This window comes from Archocentrus centrarchus, chromosome 11 (genome assembly GCF_007364275.1).
Source record: "Archocentrus centrarchus isolate MPI-CPG fArcCen1 chromosome 11, fArcCen1, whole genome shotgun sequence".
Lineage (NCBI taxonomy): Eukaryota > Metazoa > Chordata > Actinopteri > Cichliformes > Cichlidae > Archocentrus > Archocentrus centrarchus.
This window is the reverse complement of record NC_044356.1, coordinates 13,137,216-13,152,183: the sequence shown is the minus strand read 5'-3', so window position 1 is coordinate 13,152,183 and position 14,968 is coordinate 13,137,216. Positions and strand designations below refer to the sequence as shown.

General features: G+C 40.7%; 1 protein-coding gene and 1 non-coding gene across 2 annotated transcripts; one reads left to right on the top strand and one right to left on the bottom strand.

The window, feature by feature from the left end:
* Positions 1 to 3,857: 3,857 nt before the first annotated feature.
* LOC115788857 (5S ribosomal RNA) lies at positions 3,858 to 3,976 on the bottom strand. Its single transcript, XR_004020648.1, has one exon. It is a non-coding gene; the product is annotated as a 5S ribosomal RNA (ribosomal RNA).
* Positions 3,977 to 4,366: 390 nt separating this feature from the next.
* Positions 4,367 to 14,258, top strand: setdb1a (SET domain bifurcated histone lysine methyltransferase 1a). Its single transcript, XM_030740317.1, has 7 exons — positions 4,367 to 4,765; positions 8,108 to 8,440; positions 8,539 to 8,706; positions 11,635 to 11,836; positions 11,926 to 11,999; positions 12,396 to 12,586; positions 13,854 to 14,258. The coding sequence occupies exons 2-7, from the start codon at positions 8,113 to 8,115 to the stop codon at positions 13,962 to 13,964; spliced, it is 1,074 nt and encodes a 357-aa protein (XP_030596177.1). The 5' UTR covers positions 4,367 to 4,765; positions 8,108 to 8,112; the 3' UTR covers positions 13,965 to 14,258.
* Positions 14,259 to 14,968: the final 710 nt, after the last annotated feature.

The following is a 14,968-nucleotide window of genomic DNA, read 5'->3' as shown; positions in this document are numbered from 1 at the left end:
GAGGATCTGAGAAGCCTTTCTTTGGACAAAGCAAAATGATATGATCATCATTAAGGAGCCCGGTGCAGGGTGGAGTAAATGCAGTCTGGCATGAGTACCGTACATCAATCGCTGGTTCTGCTGGTGTAGACCTGGAGGCACCGTGGAGCTATTACAATATCAGATGGCACCGAGTGCTGGTGACACTCCAGCTGGCACATTTTTCAGGATGATGCATGTTGCCAAAAAAAAAAAATAATAATTTTTTTCTTTTTTTAATTAGCTTGAGGTTTATCCTATTAAAAAGTGGCTGTCTAAAGTTTAAGATTTAAAATCCTAAGAAGTAACCAGTTCTTGTTTCTTCCTCTGTCATCTCACTCTCCCCTGCAGTATTTTGGCTTCAGCCTAAAAGGCCTCCTTGCCTAATTGCATATTGAGTGGGATCACTTTACCACTGTGCTCTGCACTTCAGCCTGTGCACTGTTCATGTCACTGGCAGCATCACTGTAACAATCTCCATTTTAAAGCGGCAGGGTCAATTTCCAGCCTTCTCTTGCATTCTGCTCTGCAATTTAATTGCTAATGCGTCTCCTGTTTCTCCTGCTTTGGCTTTCCTTTCTGTGCTGCCCCCCCCCCCCCCCCCCCCCCCCCCAAACTCCCCCTTCTGTGGGTGCAGTCTTACTCCTCCTGCTTAAATCTTTTCCTTTGCTTTAACATCAAGTTTCCGCTCCTTCCCCAGTTGCCTTTTCAGCCCTGTGAAAAGAATAAGCTCAGTGTCACCTGAGGTGCCGGAATTTTGCTGGTGTGAAGTCTAATTGGTGACAGCGATGTAGGTCCTCCTGACAGGACAACAAAAGCGGTGGGGTGTTTGAGTCACTTGTGAACTGTGTAGACCGTTATTCAATTCCTGCTTAAGTATTAATAAGGTTTTACACCCCCGGGGAAGGTTGTGACATGCAAGTGCATGCTTGTGTATCTTGCATGTGTATGCATGCGTCTCTGAGTGCAGGAGCTAATTTGTGGGCTGCTCATTTTTCTTGTGATGGTCACGAAGGGGGAGGCCGGTAAAGACTTTGGTAACTGAGGACTGGCGTATGTAATTGGAGTAATAAGGAACCTCAGAGGAAAGCAGAATGCTATGAACACTTTTAAAAAGGTTTGCGCAGATGGTGAAGAGGCTCTGCAGCAAAAAGTCCTGCATGGGATGGATGGTGAGTCTGAATTTTGGTTTTTATTTCTTTCTTTACTCATTCTCAGTGTCCTCTGACAATTTATTGAATCAGTCACTCTTTTGGCAAAACTTTAAATGGCTTTCACCTCAGTAAACAATTTGCAGATCTTATTTAACCTTTTTTGCAAAACTCTGAAACACATTGTTGCACAATGGTGGTAACAACAGGAGGCCGAGGTTAAACACAGCTACAGCGCAGATGTCTTTACTTTTAAACACAGCAAATCAATTTTGTTCACACTCGCTGCTTATGATGTCATTTAAGGCAGTGTATGCCAGGTCAGAATGCGCAGAATCCGGTGAGGAGGAGCTGTTTCTGTTTTTGCATCATATTTTTGTAATTTGTAGCTTATCTGAGCGACGGACTGCTACTCCTGCTAGAGTGCTGCTCAGGGTCATGTTCGTAGAAAAAAAAAACTGAATTGTGATGAATCATGAGCTAGATGAGATACTAAGTCACTGACGTTATGGTTGTAGAATTGCAAGACAGCCACATGAGATTGAAAATGTGTCCTAAATACGTACTCGTAAGGAATTTTTTTTTTTTTTTCAGGTTTGCAGACAGAAGGTTAAAATGTGTCAAACTGTTATTGACCAGAATCAAAGTCAGAATTTGCTGCCAGCATAGACTTCATCATGTATGTGCTGCCTCTGTATACAGAAGCTTTGTGTCACCTCTTCTCTTTCATGCATAAAGTCACCACCATCATCTAAAAGCACAAGAGCACAAAGTGATGCTGCTGCGCTGAGAAAGGAGAAGAAACTTTTTCAGGATCAGCCTCCCTTCATCACCACCGCCCACATGGACCAGGCATCTCACCCTGCACGGCAGTTCGAGGTGGACGTGGACCTGGGCTTCGCGCTCTTCTTCCTCTTCCTGCTGTGTTTCTTCCTTCTGGTAACGGTGGTGCGCTGCGCCCAGACCGTCGTGGATCCTTACGGCTCGATCTCCACCTCCACCTACCAGGAGGAGCAGATCACCTGAGAGGGAGGAAGAGAGGGGAGAGTGGACTCTTACTGCTGTATGGATGCATACTTTCAGATCGTGTAGTTTATACAGAAAGATTCAGGATATTGAGCAAAATAAGAATAGCACTCGCATGGAAGACGTAAGGCATGCATCAGGCTGTTTTGAGTGTTTCAGACTGACGGCCCAAAGCACCAAGCAGTTTAACTCAGACTTTGTTCAAAGCATTAACAGAAAGATCTGTTACAGTGAAATGGCAAAGAGATTTATCAACTTTTCTAACCACTACAATTCAGAAGCTTTTAATGAAAATGTTTCTCTCAAGAGCCATGAATCATCCATCTAAGCACTGTTTTAATGTTTTCATAGTTTGAGGTGACAAAAATATTTATTGTGAATTTCGCAACTAAGAAATTAAACTTTTTTCTGTAGAATAAACTGTTTGAATGTGATGTAGCCTCTGTGTTCATGCTCATGAACAATCAATAACAACTAACTTTGGCCTGCAATACAGATCCTAAGTCCTTCCTCCAACACTGCTTAAGAGACCAGTCTGGGTGCTGCAAAGTGCTTGATATAAAGCACAGAAACAGGACAGCAGATACAGCCGAGGACTATTACAGATATAGAGACAGGAATTATAGAAACTATAAATCTTTTTAGGGACTGGTCACAAGAACCACAACCAACACTAGAAACAGAGTGAAGAGTATGTTTTCACCCCTGTTCATTTGTCTGTCAGTTGGCAATATAACTCAAAGATTTTAAACCAAAATTGATGAAACTTTGTGGAAATACTCCTTAGGGGCCCAAGGACATATGAATTAATTTGAGGTTAAAGTTCAAAAATTTTAAAAACCCCTATCTCATCATTGGTGAAATTTTAAAATTAATATCTCAGTGAATTTTTCATCTATCACAATGAAATTTGGCACTCTGGTACTCTGTTCATAATTCATTCTTTTTCTGTTTTAAATTAAAATACTCACAATAATACAGTGTAAACTACAAACCCTACACAAAAACCACATATGCATAGGCAAATTATTTTTCTTTTTTAGTTTGTTTAGGTGCATAAACAGTTTTTAAAAGACAATACAATAAATTTCTAGCCTTTGTTATCTAGTAATTTATGATGGAGTGTGACAACACTGGGTGGTGTCTAAGGCCAGCGTAGTATCAGCACACTTCGGGGTGGGAGAGGTATGCGCTTCTAGTTTGGATTTTCTCCCCCACCAAAGTCTATTTTTTTCCTTTTTACTTTGGTCAAATAAAACGTTTTTTTTTTTCACTTCATTTTAGTTTGTAGTATAGTGTTTAACTGTCGTGACCTTTTTATGTGCGCAGCAGGGGCATAGGAATGAGTTTCCTATTGGGGGGGACACAAATACTTGTGCATCTTGTGCCTTCAAAATAAAAGCGTTAAAGATTTCAAAATCAAGTATTTTTCTCCTCTGCTGTGTAATTTTTGGTTGGGACAAATGTGCCTGTCTCCAATATTGGGGGGACACGTCCCCTCCATCCCCCCCGGTTCCTACGCCTATGGTGCACAGTGTCTCTGCTCCAATCCATTATTTAAATCCGCACGAGTGGTTTGAATGCGCTCTTTGTTCCACTGGTTCTTTTTACAAAGCTCCGTCTTCTCTGGAGCGGCAGCGGCCTCTGCTGGAGAAGAGTAAAAGCTTACAGCACCTGGTATTCCCAGGCGGTCTCCCATCCAAGTACTGACCAGGCCCGACCCTGCTTAGCTTCCGAGATCAGACGAGATCGGGCGCGTTCAGGGTAGTGTGGCCGTAAGCGAAAATGAAGGCCACAAACAGACTATTTATTATAATTTGTGTTCACGTTAGAATACGTTTGAGGTGTTTTTCTAACTAAAAGAACAAACCACTATTTAACAGAGGGGATTTTGGTTTTATTTTGTTTTGTTTGGGTTTTTTTTTTTTTTTCCTTTTGGGGGGGGGGGGGGGGGGGGGGGTTGTTTTGGTTTTGGGTTTCTCAGTCCGGCGCAGGCGCACTAGAACGCTAACTAGCTAAAATACTTCTTTGCGCCTGCTTGGCAAAATAAATAAAATAATAATAATAATAATGATAATAATACACGGCGTACCCCATCCACGTATGAATAAGAAACGTATGAATAAGAAACGGTTTGTTGTGGTAGTTGTATGTGACGGGTATCAAGGGACGGCCAGCCTGAGGCCTGAAATCAAAATGGCGAGCGCTGTAGACGATAACAGGAAGAAGACGATGGGCGGCAGCATTTCCCAGTTTTAGTTGTTACCAACATCGAGAAGAAGGAAAACCGCAAGTATTTTAAGATGGAGGAAACAGCTGCTTTATAATTTTGTACCACACATATCTAGCAGGGGTCGGGGGGAAAAACATCAGTTATAGCTGCATTTGCATAGACTAATTTGCAAACAGTTGTGATGCAAAATCCAAATCTTTGTTAAACTGTGTTTTTAAGCCGCTGCTTCCAATGCTAGCCTGATCTGGCTACATTTGCAGCCCTCGCGTTAGCTGTAATTGCAGCGGAGTATTTTTGTCTTGTTAAATCCGGATTCGGAAAATCAACACAACAACAGGTAAGCGGTTGAAGTATTTGTCGTTAAAGCCCCCACTTAGGCAGTCAAGCAACTTATTTGTAGGCAGGAAACATGGCTAAACACAGCTTAGGTTTGTTATTCGTTTTCTCTCAGTAGCTCCTTAATTTGGGCAATAAGGTGAAGTAGAATATTTTCCATGTAGTGATTGAACCATAGCGTGCAGTGAATATATAAGGAGAAAAACACTATTAGTAGTACGTAGGGGTGTCAGGAAGGCAAAGCTGTTATTTACACGTTTATCAGTAGCCCTTGAAACAGCTTTCGTTACAGTACCTTCCTGGTGCCACAGGAATCAGACAACAAAAACAAAGGCGGTGCAAGTCAGTTTTTTGACTAATGTTCAGAGCTTCACCACACAGTAATGTCAGAGGGGGGTTTTTGTTGTTGCAAATAACAGTTGTAGATAACGTCATACGAGTCAGATATTTTAAAATGAAAAGTTGTGTATATGTGCAGTCCTGTGGAAAAACCGCCGTGATTCTGTAGCTTGCAGAACCACCTATAGCCGTAGCAACTTGAAATAATCATTTCATGTATGACTTTATCAGTCTCTCACATCGTTGTGGAGGATTTTTGGCCCACTCTTTTTTTTTTTTTTTTTTTTAACAGCGTTGATTCAGTTCATTAAGGTTTGCGGGCATTCATTTATGCACACCTGTCTTAAGGTCCCAACACATTTCGATCAGGTCCGGACTTTGGGGCAGTGCAGTGATTTGCTGCTGCGCTTGAGATCGTTGTCATGTTGCATGACCCTATTTCAGTCAAACTTTAGCGGTCTCACATTTGACAACACTTTGGTACACGGAGAAGTTCATGTTTGACTCAATGACTGCAATGTGCTCAGGTCCTGTAGCTGTAAAACAAGCCCAAATCATCACCCCTTCACCACCGTGCTTGGCAGTTGGTATGAGGTGTTGTGCTGATACGCTGTGATTGGCTTTCGCCAAACATCTCCACTTAGGTCTTGTATGTCACTGTTCCAGAAGCCTTGTGGTTTGCTCAGGTGCTACTTTAAAAATCTTGTGCTTTTTATAGACAAGTGGTTTTATTCTGGCAACCCTTCCAAACAAGCCATACTTGTTCAGTGTTTTTTCTAATTGTAAAGTCACAAACTATAAAATTGGACATGCTCACTGAGGCCTGTAGAGTCTGAGATGTAGCTCTTGGGTTTTTTTGCAGTTTCTGAGTAGTGCATGGGCTGACCTTAGGGTGAATTCACTCCTGGCAAGATTGTGACATTTTGTTAAAAACACTCCTGAATGCTCCAGACCGGCAAACAGACAAAATCTCTGCTCTTATAGAGGCGCTCACACTTGCTGATGATCATTTAATCAAGTGCATTTGAGTATCATCATTTGGTTGCTACTTACCCTCTAAATTGCAGTGGAAGCAGTAAAGGTGTGCGTAGTTGCTGGATGGTCCTTTAAAACAGTGGTCCCCAACCTTTTTTGAGCCGCGGACCGGTTTAGTGTTAGAAAATATTTCCACGGACCGGCTTTTAAGGTGTGGCGAATAAATACGTCAAAATAAATGATATGACCATAACCAAGTGTGATATTTTCTACGTATAATAATAAAAAACGGGAATCCACTTTGTATTCGTATGCAACTCTATCAGCAGCGTTCTCGTAACATCCCGCCTCAACATGAATAACAGGCTCTCTGCCCACAGCGCTCCCTGGTCAGCTGTTAGAGCCATGGTAAAACATGCCTTCAAAATAAGATACACCGCAAAAACAAATACAGTAGAAATCACCTCAGTCGGATTCAAATGGCCCAGTTTGGGGTCTATTATCGAATTTCGCTGCAATGGCTTCTGCTTCATCTATGAATTTGCTTCTGCAAATTTTATAATCTGAAATTTTACTCGTAAGTGCAAGTTTGTAGCTTACACTTGCCACGATTGTCCCCGGTGAAATGAACTGATATAAACACTAAAACAATTTCCAGGCGTTGTTAGTGTGTGTGTGTAGTTGTGCATGAACGAGCCGATGCATGGAAGTGGGCGGACAGGAGCTGAGGAGGGTTTTAGCGCTAAACTCATCCAGTTTATGCGATCACATTTAACTGGAAATTTATTACAATGGGACCAGATTTTTCATCCGAGGTAGGTGAATATCCGACGGATTTATGTGATGATTTTATTGGAATTAATGTTAGGAAAAATCAGGACCTGCAGATGCCATCCAACTAGAGCGAAAACCCGATTTGTGCGACTTCGACTTAGGTGATTTTTACTGTATAAAGCGCATGAAAAATACAACTCACCATAACACTGAATCAGTGTAAGCCCCCTGAGCTTGTTTCTCTGATACTCATTTTTGCTGGCTTCTGGTTTGACTGGGTTCGGCCGATTTCACATGGAGCGTGGCTGCAGAGCCGCGGTGTCAAGCGCTGGAGAGTCAGTTTGATGGCTGGGTCTACCTCACTGCTATCCCCGGTGTTGATAAATAAAAATGGTAAATGGACTAGTTCTTACATAGCGCTTTTCTACTCTTGTTGAGCACTCAAAAATTTAAAGAAGCGTTATGTAGGTCAACCAACCGATTTCGTTAGACAGGCCTGAAGCTTCTGGGTTTAATTTTAGCGGTGACGTATCATGTGAGCAGAAACGTCTTGACACGTCAAGAGGAAGTCATGGAGGGAAGTAACGGAGCGAATCCGCCCATTTTTCAAAATAAAATATAGTTTAGGCGCAGATAATAAGTAAAACGGAAATAATTTAAGTTATTTATTCTTTATGTGCGGCCCGGTACCAAATGTCCCACGGCCCGGTACCGGTCCACGGCCCGGGGGTTGGGGACCTCTGCTTTAAAACATGCAGCTGGCCTGACTGAGTCGCTGCTGTTTGGGGCTCATAGTTTAGCTTTGCGATATTTCATGAACAAACCAATTACTTAATATGCTGCAGGTGATTGACCCTAGCTCTAACATTGTGCTATCCAAATATGTAATTTCTTTAGGCAAACAAGGAACAAGAATGATCATTTTTGATCAACATTATTATTCGGACCCTGTTGGACCTTAGTGGACCCTAGTGGGCACATGGACACAAAGTATAATCAATGCTTTGAGAGGTTGGGGTCATCCCCGATAAGAAGTCAGACCTCAGTGCAATTGAGTGGCGTGTCTCCTCCTCATATAACGTCTCTCCTCTGACCCACAGAAAAGACTACTGGAACAAAAATTGAAGATGAATTTGGTTGATAGCATTTTTATTTTTGATGTTGAGCTACAGTTGTTAATAGGATTTGTTTTAGCCACAATGAAAGTGTAATATGCAATGGCCCAAATTTCACTGATGCTTTATTTCCTTTGCAGAAAATATGTCCGAGTCCACATGTGAGCCCATTCACTCCACTAGTGAAACTCCCAGTGAAATGGCACAATGGGAAAACGGCTCAGATTCTCTTAATCTAATTAAAGAAGCGGTGGTGGTTTTGACCAGACTCCCTGATTATAAGATCAGTGCTCTGCGACCACCAACGCCTCCGCAGTTCTACAGTGAAGATGAATTCTCCAGCAGCTCAGATTCTGATATGCAGTGGGAACCAGACGATGATTCCAGTGATTCTGAATTTTCAGTCTCAAACAATAATCAGAAAACTGCCAACGGTGACGCAAGAAAACCTTCATTACCAACCAGCAGTAACGGTAATTGCCACAAACGCCACCACTTGAGCACCGCTATCAATAACGGCTAAAACTCTCGAATAACTTTAAAATTCCACGTTTTGCTTTTGCCCTCACAGAAAACTCTTCTGTTAGGATATCACCAGCATCTGCCCATTGCTCACATGAAACCATGAACATCCGTCCTAACTTGCCGCAGGAAGAAGTCAAAGTGGACATGATAGTCTTGGCCAGGAAGAAACCCATGAAATGGCAGCGTGGGAAAGTAGTGGAGATAATTACAAAAGGTAAAAGAAAATACTGCTGGATAAACCTCTGAGAGAAATGTTTGAAAAATGATTTTTCTTATCCTTTTAAAAATTTGTCATTTGTAGATTTTCACTGTTTTTTGTAAATTTGGGTTAAACAAAAAAAAAAAAGTATATTTGTTGGACTCTGGTCCAGCAAAGGTTGCAATCTTAATGTGGTGAGAGATTTTCAAGGATTACCTGATTTTTAGCTGTCAGTGGGTGGGAGAATGGTACGCTCTGGATGCCAATCACTTCCATTAGACATATTTAGGATAGTGATGGAGTCACGGTGCACGCACAAGAATTGTTGCACTTGTGGTGAGGATTGTCAGCATCGACTTTTAAGAGTAACCAAACTTTTAAATGTTTAGTCCATGTTGTTTGTCACTAAGAGGTGTGTGTGTGTGTGTGTGTGGTGTGTGTGTGTGTGTGTGTGTGTGTGTGTGTGTGTGTGTGTGTGTGTGGCTGTGTCATTTATTTATAAAGCATATAGACGCTGATCAAAGCAAGCAATTAAAACAATTTGAAAACTTTAAATAAACTAAAAACTAAAGTTAAAACGGCATAAAGAAGAAAAATAAGACTCTTAAATAATAAAAAATAATAATAAAAGATGGATTATTTTATTGCAAATTAGAAACAGAGTAGAATAGAAACTAGCAGAGGTGGGACGTAACAAAGTACAAATACTTCGTTACTGTACTTAAGTACATTTTTCAGCTATCTGTACTTGAGTATTTATTTTTATGACTACTTTTTACTTTTACTCCCTACATTTTTCCACAAGTATCTGTACTTTCTACTTCTTACATTTTCAAAACAGACTCGTTAATTTATGTTTAACACGTCTGAGAAAAGTTTGCATTTCCGTCAAACATCAAACAATCCTAAACAAAGCCTAAACGGAGGAATAACATATAAGAGACAATCGTACTGGCATATCCTCCATCACTGGGGCTTATCGCATACAAAGGGATTAAATACACAAACCCATATAATTTATGTATCATTTATAGCGCTCAGTTGTTGATCAGTTGTTACACAGGGACGGGCCAAGTCCGTTAAGTTGTGCTCGTGGGACATAAACAGCTTAGCTAGCGCTACTGAAGAGGAGCGAGCATAAAGGGAGTAACGTGTGACAGGTAAATGCAACGTTTTTAAATGCTTAACAAATATCAGCAGTGTGTGCAGTTTGTCACACAGTGTGTCTGCTAGCTAAAAGAAGAGCTGCTGTATTTCTAGGGAGAGCAAAGAGATGGTCAGAGTTACAGGTTACATCAGTGCAGCAGAGATGAGTTTGAATCAAAGCTGTTGGAGCTTAGATTCATTCACTGAATCCACATTTCTACAGCCTGTATGCTGTCAGTGTAGGGGATGGAAATCAGCTAAGATAGCTGTGAAGTACTGGGTTACATGTTTATGAATTCAGTTCATCCACACAGAGCAGTAAACCTCAGAGCAGCAGGTCAGCTGATCACAGCCTGCACACCAACATCATTTATTGGAGCTCACAACAGAAAGGTGTTTATTCTTCTCCCCATGCAGAGCCACTACAGCTGATCTTAGGGTTCCTCCACCTTCTGAATCCCACTGTAACCCCTGAGTATCCTCATGTTGGTGTTTAGGTGGAGGCACAGTCACCCTCTACTAAGGAGGACACAGAGAATAGAGCTGTGTTTAAATTCCCTTTCACAGTTTGTGTCCTACATAACAGATTCAAGCTGAGTGCATTCATTAGAATTAAAATTTAGATTGGAGTAACGTTTGTATTCATCCAATCGATTCACTTCTGCTTATCCTGTTCAGGGTCGCGGGGGGGCTGGAGCCTATCCCAGCTGACATAGGGCGAGACGCAGGGTATACTCTGTACAGGTTACCAGCCTGTCACAGGGCCAACACAGAGAGACAGACAACATCCACACTCTCATTCACACCTATGGGCAATTTAGAGTGGCTAGTTAACCTAACCCCACTAAGTACATGTCTTTGGACTGTGGGAGGAAACTGTACCTGGAGAAAACCCACGCAGACATGGGGAGAACATGCAAACTCCACACAGAGAGAGAGAGGCCCAGGTCAAGGTGGAATCGAAAGATGGTATTCTAACTGTGAGGCAGCAGTGCTAACCACCGCGCCACCGTACTGCCCTGTTTGTATTCTCATGTATTTATTTTATATTAAAATAATATATAATGAGGTTCAGTTAGCTTTACAGAAAAATAGCTGGTAGAAATGTCCTCCAAAGAGCTACTTCTTCTTTCTTACTTTCAGTACATTTCAGAGCCTGTACTTTTAACTTTTACTTAAGTGAAGAAGTTGAACCAGTACTTCAACTTTTACCAAAGTATTTTTTTAACAGAAGTAGTTGTACTTCTACTTAAGTATAGAATGCCAGTACTTTTGCCACCTCTGGAAACTACACATGGGCAGTTGCACTCTCATGCATATCTGTCAATCCAGTGGTATGCAGTTCAGTAAATCTTGCTGGGTCTGACTTGTTAAGACTGCTGTCTAAGCTTTTGTGGGAAAGTGCTCATTCACCTGATGCGTTTAGGTGCCGTTTACATTTTTGGAAATGAGTGTATATGACAGGTCACATCTACACCAATTTAAAACCAGTCAACCAAGTGTGCATGTCTTTGGGCTGTGGGAGATAGCTGGAGTACCTGCAGGAAACCCATTCAGGTACCATACTCCAAACAGAAAGGCCCCAGAAGACCAGCTGAAACAGAACCTTCTTACTTTGTGACACTGCTAACTGCTCCAGCACCATGCTGAGCCTTGATAATGCTACATCTTCCTCACATGGAGTTAAAATTGTGTTAACTTAGAGTGAATTCACTTTCAAATGTGAACCACAATTATGCAAAAAGAAATGACAATGAAATGATAGGAATCTGATTTTTTTTTTTTTTTTTTTTGTAGATGATGGACGGTTAAAGTACAAAGTCAGTTTTGAAGAAAAGGGGAAGATTCTAGTATCCGGACACCACATTGCCTTTGACACCACACCAAAGGTGGAGAACCTTTATGTCGGTGCCCGCGTGGTTGTTCAGTGCCAGGAAAACAAGTTCCGGTTCCGGCCTGGTGTTTTAGGCGAACTCCCCAGCAGAAAGAACCATTTCAGGTGTGTTTGCACCTCTATGAACAAGCATAATCATTGGCTTTTTTTTCAGAAGAAATGAATACCTCACAAATCACTTTTTAATTTCCCAGGTTCTTGGTCTTTACGGATGATCACACACCGGTCTATGTCGGTTTACCTTTTTTTCACTTGGTGTGCAGACCATGTAAGTCAAGCTGTATACAGACTTTTTTTTTTTTTTTCTTTTTCACACTCACAGCAAGCAGCAGAGAGCAGAGGATTTATTTGAAACAAGCTTTGATAAGAGAAATTTTTATTTATAATATTCCTACTTTATGTATTTACTTGTTGCCTAAATTTTGGTTAGCACCTTCTTTCTTTAATATTTATGCAGTTCATTGTTAGAGAACTTGTGTCCATTTCATGTTGAGGAGTTATTAGAGTGCAGGTGTTTTTAATTGTTGTTTACCCATATTTGTACCAGCTCAAATTCTGTTGCCCTGTTTTTTGACCGGGTTTAAGATATGTAAATGGATAATGAGTAGCTCATGCTAAAAAAAAAAGACTCTTTATTTTTGTCCTATTTCAATTATTTCAACAGTAGAAAACCTGTTGGACGACATTCCTGACGGCCCTCACAAGTGTTTCCTAAAACACTACATGAGGGACTGGCCGTATCCTCACTTAGCCAAATACAGGGTTGGACAGAACGTCAGTGCAGAATACAATGGAGAGCAGCAGAGGTGTGAGGTGCAGGCTCTCGACTGTAGCTTGATGCAGGTTGTTTTTCCGGTCAGTATCTTTTTTTTAATCTATACATTTTTACATTTATTTCTTTGTAATTTTATTTTGACTTAAAATACTTAGGTGTAGCCATAACAAACAAAACAAAAGTTCCTCCAATCAACAACAGATCTGACCCTTAACTTATACTTCTGTAGTTAGGAGGTGCATGTCAGGTTATGGCATAGAAATTTAGGAGGGTTTGTGGTTACCACATACCTGTGGTGTAGATTTAATGTAGAAGTATAAATCCACTGTAAGTCTCTGGCTACAGTGTATCACAAAAGTGAGTACACTCCTCACATGTCTGCATATATTTAAGTATATCTTTTCATGGGAGAACACTGACAAAATGACACTTTGACACAGTGAAAAGTAGTCTGTGTGCAGCTTATATAACAGTTTTCATGTAGCACAACATTTGGTCTTTTAAGATCCTCAGAGTTCTTTGCCATGAGGTGCCATGTTGGAACTTTCAGTGACCAGTATGAGAGAGTGTGATAGCTGTACTACAAAATTGAACACACCTGCTCCCTATGCACACCTGAGACCTAGTAACACTAACGAGTCACATGACATTTTGGAGGAGAAATGATAAGCAGTGCTCAGTTTGGACATTTACGGGTGTAGTCTCTTAGGGGTGTACTCACATCCCATGTCTTTTCCTAATTGCTGTTCCTTGACCTTGATGGAACCTTCACCTGAGGGTTTAACATTAATGAATATTTACATGGTCTTCACCACTGTGGGACAGTATCTTCTCCTTTTGTTTTCTGTAAAGGATGGTATCCGCTGCTAAAAGAGGTGCTAAAGGAAGCACTGAAGAATCTATTCTAAGTGTTTAGACAGTTTGACTCTATTTACGGCTACCAAACAGATACTCTGGGTGATATCAGTCAGTAGGTACCTTTCTAGGCAGTAGCTCCATAGTGTAGTGGTTTACCTGCTAAAGATCCCTGTTCAATCCTGGAAGGAGAAACAATTTCCTTTGGTCTTGTATCAGGAAGGGCACCTGATGTATCTCCCAAGTTAAATACACAGAGCTATGGGCTATGAATAAGGGAGCAGCTGAAGGTAGGTTAGGGACCTTCTTAAGCAAAAGTGATTATTTGACCACATCCCACGAGTCCATTTCTCTTGTGGGAGAAGAGCTGATATCCCTGTGCTGACTGTGAGAAGATATTACAAAATTATTAAGAGATTTGGTGAAGCATCATTTAACACTGCTGTTTATATTATTGATATATTTACGCTGACATTTTTTTTTTTTTGTCAGGGTGATCATCACAGAGAATGGCTCTACAGAGGCTCCATACGACTGCAACACGCACAGGCTAGGTTTTTGGAACAGAGTGCTGAGACTATGAATGAGTCTGACTCTGACTAATTATCCAGAGACGGAATCCTGTGAAAATATTGTGACCAACATCCACCACCATGAAGGGATGTGCCATTGGATCTCTCTCTGAAAAACACAGACTTATGAGTCTTCGAATCAATGACTCAAGCATGTCTGTTTAACCTGATTGAACCTGGTGCTCATTTTTTAATCTTTAATTTACTGCACACTCATGCAGAGTGACTGGGTGGACTATGGCTTTGCCAAATAAAGCTAGACATCATTTTGCATAAAAACCATGCAAACAGTGATTTTTTTTTTTTTCTTTTTCCCAATTTGTCCAGAAATGACTTTGTCATAATACCGCTGTTTATACTCTGTTTTACTGAATAATGATTAAAACAAGTCCACATTTTCAATGACTGAAAGCGCCTGACCTTTTCAAGCCAACAGTTCAAACGATGTGGAGACATTTTCTGTTTTCATTGGTGCGCCTGTATCATGAGTTCTTACAGAAACATCTTCGCCAACATTGCATCAAAGTGTATCCTCCAGGGTTTAAAATACTCAGGGTGATGTCTGAACATTTTAAAGAAGTGAAGGAAGATACTACATCTTAATCGTGAGTTGAAATTTGCTAGACGGGTGTATTTTTATTCCCTGTTTTCAGTCTTGCTACTTATGATTTTGGAACAATTCATATCTTTCTTTTAAAAAAAAAATATTTACAGGCATTGCACACTTATTTCTTTCATTTATTGCGCTTCTAACATCTCTTCTGTTGCATTTTTTTCTCCCAATAAAAACATTTTTGCATTGTATGTAAGCTTGTCCTCAGTTTTTAATTTAGTATTTTTTTTTTTTATGATGCATCTCTTTTACTCCAATCCAGTAATTGTAATTCAAAGATAGATCTGGGGTCTCAGCTGCTAAATTTTCTAATATAAAAAAGATTGACTCATGAATCTAGTAGAGAGGATGCTTAAAGAAAACAGCTATGTACATGAGGAGTTATAATGAAATACTAAGTGTGGATTTTAAATCATAAATTA

Coding starts and splice junctions, on each gene's coding strand:
- setdb1a (XM_030740317.1), top strand. CDS start 8,113: ATGTCCGAGTCCACATGTGAGCCCATTCACTCCACTAGTGAAACTCCC. Junction 11,837..11,925: donor AGCAGAAAGAACCATTTCAG/GTGTGTTTGCAC, acceptor TTAATTTCCCAG/GTTCTTGGTCTTTACGGATG. Junction 12,587..13,853: donor TGATGCAGGTTGTTTTTCCG/GTCAGTATCTTT, acceptor TTTTTTTGTCAG/GGTGATCATCACAGAGAATG.